General features: G+C 37.1%; 1 protein-coding gene across 2 annotated transcripts; it reads left to right on the top strand.

Moving 5' to 3' along the window:
- The first annotated feature begins 3461 nt into the window (after positions 1 to 3461).
- PTAC7 (plastid transcriptionally active7) lies at positions 3462 to 7932 on the top strand. 2 transcript variants are annotated; one of them, XM_010268288.3, is made up of 4 exons: positions 3462 to 3566; positions 3661 to 3720; positions 3799 to 3849; positions 7476 to 7932. In XM_010268288.3, exons 1-4 carry the CDS (start codon positions 3513 to 3515, stop codon positions 7806 to 7808), a joined length of 498 nt encoding a protein of 165 aa, XP_010266590.1. In that variant the 5' UTR covers positions 3462 to 3512; the 3' UTR covers positions 7809 to 7932. The 2 variants fall into 2 exon arrangements, with proteins under 2 accessions (XP_010266590.1, XP_010266591.1); XM_010268289.3 differs by having other exon boundaries at positions 3467 to 3566; positions 3664 to 3720.
- Positions 7933 to 8566: the final 634 nt, after the last annotated feature.

Below are 8566 nucleotides of genomic sequence, written 5' to 3'. Positions count from 1 at the left end.
AACTATTTGAAAAAATAAGAAATCTAACAAAAAAACAAAAAAAAACACTTAACCAAATAAGAAGTCAAAAAGACAAAAACTCAAAGTGAATAACAAATTGGAAGAAAAATAAGAATTTTAGATGAAGATTGTTAAAGACATATAAGAAATATAACCAATACTTAATCCATGATCTATTGATTAGATTAAACAGTTCACCAGTTCAACCTCTAGGGGGTTGTTTGGTAACGACTAAAGTTGTTGGACTGAAAGACTTATTGTGTTGTCTTTTAGATGATAAAATAAATAAACAATACAACTTTCAAGGGTATATTGATCTACCCAATTTCAGTTCTTAACCTTAAGGAGTCCACAATAAGCTTATTCACTAAAAGGAAAACCAATAAGCTTTTTCAGCTCAACATCTTCCGCTGTTATAAAACGACCCTGGGATGATAGATGAAAACGTAGTTTGGTACCATTGCGGAATTTTGTTTTAACGGTTGCAGAATGCACCATAATGAAAATATATTCTTTCAACCCATGGTGTGTTTTAGAATAGCTTGACTCCAAGATACAAAAAATATCACAGAGATTTTGGAGCACACTTACTTCTCATATTCCATGACACACCACACCACAATTGTTGATGCTTCAATGCTTTTTTCATATACAATACACAATAGAAATCTTTTTTTTTTCTTTTTTTTTTTAAGGTGAGGAGTTTTGGAACACACCATACCATAGCATACATAATGCCACACAGTAGAGATCTGATGTTTGCATTGGATGACAAAAGATGTTTTCCAATGAATTGGGATCTCCCCCCAAAAAAATTGTCCCAACATGCTTCTAACACAAGGCTATGTTTGGTTTGAAGGAAAATGTAGGGAAAGGCTTTGTCCCATCAACTTTCACCCCAAATGGGAAAGTTATACCAACATAGGGCTAGGAGATGGGTATCACTTACTCAAGTACAAGTGATATCCAGGGAAAAACAATTTTACCATGGATCCCATATGAACCCTAAAAAGGAATGTGGGTATGTTGGTTACTAGCCTTCCCTCTCCAAAATAATAATAATAAAAATGAATAGGGCTGGATTGGGGGAGTCCAGATGTCCTGCCAATAAAACGTGTTACTAACACACTTCTACATGATCTATATCCACACATCTCACCTCACCATGTGATCGGTAAGGGCGAGCATGGGTCGATTCGATCCAGTTCCATGGAAGAACCTAGAACCTACCCTATAGGGATCAGTTCCATGTTTTTCGAACCAAAACCTTCTCTATGAAGGTCAGTTATGGGGTCAGTTCTAGGGTCTACCCGTGGAATGTGTTCTTTCTTTACTCTCTCCCTTCAAGAAAAAAATAAGAAACATGTCCCTCAAAAACTTGATTTTCAATCATGATAATATATAGTTTAAAACTTGTATTATCTTTATTGATTAAATTGAGTAATTTAATATGTAGAATATCATGGTATACTAATATATGGTTAAAAATTTGTCATTATGATTTAAATTTTGTAAACATTACCTTTTACATTATTTATTATACACATACAAATATTAAAATGAAAAGAACGGATGAAATCACTTAAATAACTTGATGATCAAGTGAGACCATGGCTTTTGCAACTATGAGTGCTTGGGCTCAAATCTTTACATCCTTAAAAATATTTTGGGGTTTATTTCAAAGCAAGTTCGGTTCCAAGGCCAAACAAGGCCGGTTAATCGGGTCAATTTGGGTAGGGTAAAACCCCTAGACCCTGGAATCGATATGGGTGGGGGTCAATTCCAAGAATTTGGAACCAAGCCCTACCCAGTAATAGATCGGGTAGGGTTGGTTCAAGGACGGTTTGAGGTCGGTTCCATTCGGTTCTATGTAGAACCTACCCATTTGCTCACCCCTAGTAACTGGGACCCATCATATGACCGAATACATTTTTTGGGGTAAATTACAAAGATTTCCTTGTACTATGGGCTTAATGACAATTACCCCATGAACTTTCATTTGCAAAAAAGAACTCATTTTTCTCTAGAGTTCTGTCAATTAACTTCAAAAAAGATTATCACTCAACTATTTAATTTTTAAATCCCCAAACTACTATTTTCTTACTTATTTGAACAATTTATGATTCAATTAGTTTTCTAAATATACTATAGAAGCCCTCTTGGTTATTTTATTATATCATTGCAGATTTCTAGCTAGATTCAATATTCAAATGAAATGGTAGTGGTTCATTTTTGATATATATAAATTTAAGGTTTTGTTTGTTTATTCTTGGTTTATTGGAGGAAGTAGTGGATATTTTTTATATTTTAAGATGAAGAGAGACATTCATGTCGATTCTTGTTATTTTAGTTGGTTTCATTTGGAGAAAATGGAGATATTTTTGGGTCAATTAGGATTAAGAGAAAAGGGCGAGAAAAAAAGAAAATGATAAATTACAAAGACCCCCTATACTATGAGGTTAGTGACAAATACCCCCTCAACTTCCATTTGCAACAAAGATCCCTTGAACTTTCACTTTATGACAAATACCCCTCTATTAGAGTTCTATCGGTTTAACTTTGAAAAAGAGTCTCGTTAAACTGCTTAAATTTTTTAAATCCCCAAATTATCTTTTTCTTAATTATTTGAATGATTTATGATTTGATTAATATTCTAAATACAACACTGAAACCCTATTGGTTGCTCCAATAAATCATTGCAGATTTATGGTTGGATTCAATATTTCAAATGAAATGGTATAGATTTCTTTGTAATAGATATAAATTTATGGTTTCATTTGATTTTTTTCTTGAATTATGGAGAAAGGAGTGAATAATTTTTATATTTTAAGATGAAGATAAACATTAATGTGAGTGAAATGAAGTGAGATTTGAAAATAACATTATTTTCTATGCCAATGAAATGATTCTTGTTAATTTAGATGGTTTCGTTTGAAAAAAATGAAGGTATTTTTTGTTAATTCGGTTTTAAGAGAAAAGGGTATGGACAAGAAAAAAAAAAGCTTATGTGGGTATTTTGGTAATTTAATGCATTATGTCATCCTATTGTAAAGGACGTTTTTATCACTTGACCCTATTGTAAAGGGGGTCTTTGTAATTTACCAAGAAAATAAAGAAAGTTTAGATAAATATTTTAATAATTTAATGCATTCCTAATCTAAATTAATGGCCAGGGGTATTTATTACAAAGTGGAAGTTCAAGATATTTTTGTCACACATGAATGTTCAGGGGTTAATGGTCACTGACCCATATTACAGGGGGTTTTATAATTTACCTTTTTTCTGGGCTCATAAGAATGAATGTGGCAGCCGGACACAGTTTATATTTGAAGCCTGTTAGGCGGGGGTAGAACAGGAGAAAAGCGGCAGTGGCGTTTTAAGTAATTTCATCGAATTTAGCGGGTACTTTCAACGGAAGCAACTTAACCAAACATCAGTAGAAGCACAATATAAACCTTGCAATAGAGACGCGATAACGCGATTAACGCCTTTTTCAGAGCCTATCCATACTCATGGCTCTATGTACTAGTCTTCACTTGCTCTGCCCGTCCATTTTATCGCCTCCTGTAAGTACTTCTAGTTTTGTTCTGGTTCATCTGACAAGTTCTACCTAATTTTTTTTTCCTTTTTATTTTTAATTGTCATTTTCATTTATCGCAGCAGAAGATTGGAGTTAAAGCAGAAAATCAATGGCGTCTGTGTAGTTCTGTGAGAGCACAGGTTAGTCATTCCAAATCCTTATTGATTTATTCGTATCCATTTGATAGAATATCTGATCTGTATCTTGATAAGTTACAGGAATCATCTAGTAATAGTAGCAGCAGACGAGTATGGAGGCGAAGAAAGCTGGTAATTATCTTATTCCCATGTTTGTGTAATCTGAGGTGTTTGTGTGTCCCCCTTTCCGCTTCTGGATCTTTTCTTTTGATTGCTACATTTTGAATAGAGGTATGTCTTGAAACACTATTCTTTCTTAACTTGAATTAAGATATGAAAGAAAACAATCGTAGAGAAGTCTACTTATGTCGAAATCGGGAATAGAAATCGTTGAGATTAAGTGATAGCTAAAAACTATTTATATTTCCAATCATTTCATTATAATTATAAATCTCAAAACTAAAAATAATGTTGAAGTCACTGAGGTAGGATGAGCATGCATTTCGGTGCACTAATGTTGTATTTGACATTGCAGATTCGGCACCATCTGAATTAAGTCGTTAGGGCTTCGGTTTTCGCCTCTATGACCAAATTCTGTGTAAGAGTACTGTATGCTGAGTGCAAGGGTAGAGTTAAGCGGTTTAGATGATAGTTTGCCTTAATACATCCCCACCACCGCCGGAAGGCTTTTTTGATGTTTGGGAAATTGGGGAAGCAATAATCGTGTTTGATCTTGGTTTCCCAAACCCCTCCAATACCGCCTCTATGACCACATTCTGTGTAAGAGTACTGTATGTTGAGTGCAAGGGTAGAGTTAAGCGGTTTAGATGATAGTTTGCCTTAATACATCCCCACCACCGCTGGAAGGTTTCTTTGATGTTTGGGAAATTGGGGAAGCAATAGTCGTGTTTGATCTTGGTTCCCCAAGCCCCTCCAACCCTGATGAAGGCGGGATTTGATCCCAGGTCTTGCCTACAACCAGCCAAAGACTTTACCTGCAAGATATTTGGCGCCTTAGCTAGAGAGTATAAGATCATTGTTATTATTATCATCATCATCATCCAAGCCTTATCACAACTATGTGCGGTCTACTAACTTAGAGAGTATAGTTTATGATAGTAAAAGGAATAGTTAACCTGGAGGAGACGAGTCTGGATCTTCTCTTCACAGTGCGCACCTCACGCCAACCTCACAGCCCAATCCCACCCTGTATTGGTAACATCTCCTGCCTTTTGTGTTGTTATTCATGGGGAGATGTTCCCAATACATGGTGGGGTGGGGATGTGAGGTCTGTGTGAAGTGTGCTTTGTGAGGAGCAGATCTCGATTCAGAGGAGACAACTCCAGGAAAAGTAAACCTCATCATGAAGATGTAAAAATTATTAATTTTGGTTGCAAAAAAAAGAAAACAAGTGATAAAAAATCATTGAAAGACAAAAAGAAAAAAAAAAAATCAACCCTCCCCTGTGAAGAAGTAATGTTTTAAAACATGGCTTGGAGGCTGAACTACTTTCCCCTTTGGATTAATGGCTTAGTGGTTCAACCATTTGGGTCATTGGGTCAACTCGTGATGTCATACCAATAAAGAAATTTTGAAACAATAAAAATAATTCAAAACCCAATGGTAATCCATTAAACAGGTCAAATGGGTCAATGGTCCAAGTCCAACTGTTCGGGCCAATGGGTCATTGACCAAGTCAACATTTTTTTTTGCAATATAGCGGGTAGCCAGAATTGTCACCAGGTCAGAGGTATGACTGGTCGGGTCAATGACACTATGACAGGTTGAAGACACTGGAAAGAAATACCTCCCCTTACCAGTTCAACAATGCACCTCTTTAGTTTTAAATAAATTCATTCATTAAGCTCGATTCCAATCCCCAGCCCCCGAAAAGAAAAAAAAGACCTACTGCCAGAGATCCCAACAGCCAACCAGCTTCTACCAGATGTCTTCTGCTTCTCATCATATTCATCCCTGTTTTCCTCTTGTTTCTCCCTCCCCTCCTCTAGTATTATGACCTACCTAACCAGACTCAGCTAACCTCTGTTCTATTCTGTTTATCCTCCTCTGCTTTCTTCCTTTTTCTTTCCTCAAGCTTTTCAAAGATTCTTCTGGCTGCCTCCTCTTCCCCTATGTTAAAATACACTCAACGTCTTTTGTATCTCAACCCCTCTATCAATCACTTTACTCAGTTCCACTCTCTTATTTGTTTTGCTAACCTCATCTGTGCACACCTCCTGATCATCATTCCCCTCTGTTGTCTCTTCGGATGCCTCCAAATCCCCACCCCAATTGAATCTTCACTCCTTGCTTTCAATTTCCAACTTTTCTGCTACAATCTCGCACTGCCCCTTCAATTATCTCACCATCTTCTACACTTTTAGACATTGGTTTACTCCTAAACTTCCAAATTATGCCCCATGCTTCCCATATGATCTCTTAAAGTCATTTCTTCACATCTCATTTTCCTGCCATTCTATTCTGCTAATTCTATCACTCCTTTATCCATAAAATTATTATTCCCATCAATATGCTTACCTTTAGACTTTTTGGGTTTTTATGATTCAGTCCACCCCTAGGTGGAGCTAGGATTTCATAGGGGTGGATTGAATCCTGCCTGTGGATTGATGCCAAATTCACGGGCAGGATGTGGTTTATGGGGGGGGGGGGGGGCTACTAATAGACTAGGAGGGGGCTGCAAAAAAGATTTCTGAGGGGGATTGCAGTCCAAAAATCCCTAGATTTTTCTTTCATTGAGCCATTATTAAATTTGCCTTTTGACTAAAGTCAAAAAGGATCATCATTCTTATTCTTCACTCAATTTATTTTACCCCTTTGTAGTGTTTGCAAGGCCCAGCTCCACAAAGACCATTTCCGAGTCTTGGAAAACCTTGGTAGCATAAACGCCTACTCTTGGAAGTTCTCATACAGTTGGTGATACATACTCTAAACTGGAACTTGAGGCTCACCCATTTGGACTAAGATGACTGCTGACCCAAATCCACACCCTCTTTTCCAAAAGTGACCTGAGGAACTTGTTATCCTGTACTCAAGGCCTACCTACAATATCAGGACCAGTACTTACAATACAACAGTCCCCAACAATGGTAACATTCATTAAAAAGAAAGAAAATCATCTTCAATCAAAATTGCATTGATGTACATATTCACCAAAAGCTATTCTTAAGCGATATCCCCATTTTTTTCTTTCTTTTTCCCTTAGACTAGGTTTTGTTGTTTAATAGAGACATAAATTAGCAACTTAACATCTGGTTTTCTGTCTTATCCTAAAGAAGGCAAACTTTTTGGCTGAATCATGATGATATGCTGTGATTGTAAATAAAATGGAGCTTGCCGAGTGGATTTGTTTGGGACAGAAAAGGAGATAACATACAAGGGCACTGGGATGTACAGCTCCTGAGTCCTGACTGTGTTTGGTTGTAATAGCGGTTTTTGTTTGATTATTTTAATACAATACTTTACACGTTCTTAAAAAAAGAAAGAAAAAAAGGGCCACATTGTTATCTTGTTACTTCAAGGCTGAAATTGTGAATGTTAACTATGCCCGAGGAGCATGGTCAAACTCATATGAACATGAATCCTGTGGCATTAAAACCGTTAAGGCTGATAAGGGGTTGTGTCACTTGTCAGGTTGGTCACTGGCATTAAAACCTTTAGCCAAACCCATTTGAACATGAATCCTGTATGAGGCATGACTTTAGGTTAAACTTTTTAGATTATATCCATTGATATTTCTAGAAGAATTATTGGAAAAAAAAATTGACATTGATAAGATGGATGAACACATTTTTTTTCAGACAAAAAAGGATGACAAGCTGCGGTATAAAATTGAGAGAATACCTTTTCTAGAAGAGCAGGTTAGGAAGATTAAGCAAACAGGAAACCTCTTGACTATGGACATAGAGACCCTATTACTATCAGAAGAGAACCGGTTTGATTTTGTAAACGAGGTGGCAGCAGAGGCCAAAGAGTATGTTGAGAACAACAGGGATGAATATGGAGGAAAGAAAGCCATCTTGCATGTGCTCAGTAATCGGATGAATGATGCCGGGTTCTATCGTCCAGAGGCATACATGGAAACGGATCCTTTCAAGCCTGGGCCCACTTACCTCAAAGAAGAACAAACGTAAGTTTGTAGAAGCAATACACTTTAAAGAGAATAGTCTCTAAAAATACTGGGAAATTTCAGAATTGTAAAGCTCAATGCTCATATTTGGCATTTTCCTTGATATTTTATCTAGTTATTTAAGCAAATCCTTTCTCTTTTTTTAACCATCATTCATTAACTGGTTATAAGTTGATAGAGGGTGGGTCTTGACACAACAGTTGGGTTGCTCCATTGCTTGGATGACCCAGGGTTTAAATCTTGAAAACAGTTTCTCTGTATGTACAGGGATAATATATCCTCCCCAGACCCCTTGTTGATTGGAGCTTCTTGCTCTGGGTTGCCCTTTTAACGCTTTAACTGGTTATAAATTGATCCTTCATCTTTGGACGGGGAAATATTTTTAACTCCAATCTCCAATCCAAAGTCCAAACGAATTGGGATCTGCTCCTCACTGAGGGTGCCTGACACCGACCTCACAGCCACCTCTTAATGATAAATAAAAATACAGGAGATGTTTCCGATGTACGGCCCGGACATGTTGTGAGATTGGTGTGAGGTGTGTTCTGTGAGGAGCAGATCGAGACTTGGTCCAAACCACTTGCCTATTCATTGGCAGATCAAGCCCGGGGAGGACCTGGTATGGCCCGTGGCCTCACATACCCTTATTGTACATGGTAAGTGGGAAGCTCCCAAATAGTCTAGGCCCTCTAGGTTCGCTGTTTGACCCAAACAGCCAAAGTTTTTCCATAAAGAATAGTATTGAATATTGATAGGCCAAAA

This window comes from Nelumbo nucifera, chromosome 3 (genome assembly GCF_055504915.1).
Source record: "Nelumbo nucifera cultivar China Antique chromosome 3, China Antique-T2T, whole genome shotgun sequence".
Lineage (NCBI taxonomy): Eukaryota > Viridiplantae > Streptophyta > Magnoliopsida > Proteales > Nelumbonaceae > Nelumbo > Nelumbo nucifera.
Note: the sequence above shows the minus strand (reverse complement) of the source record. Positions and strands in the feature narration are given on the sequence as shown.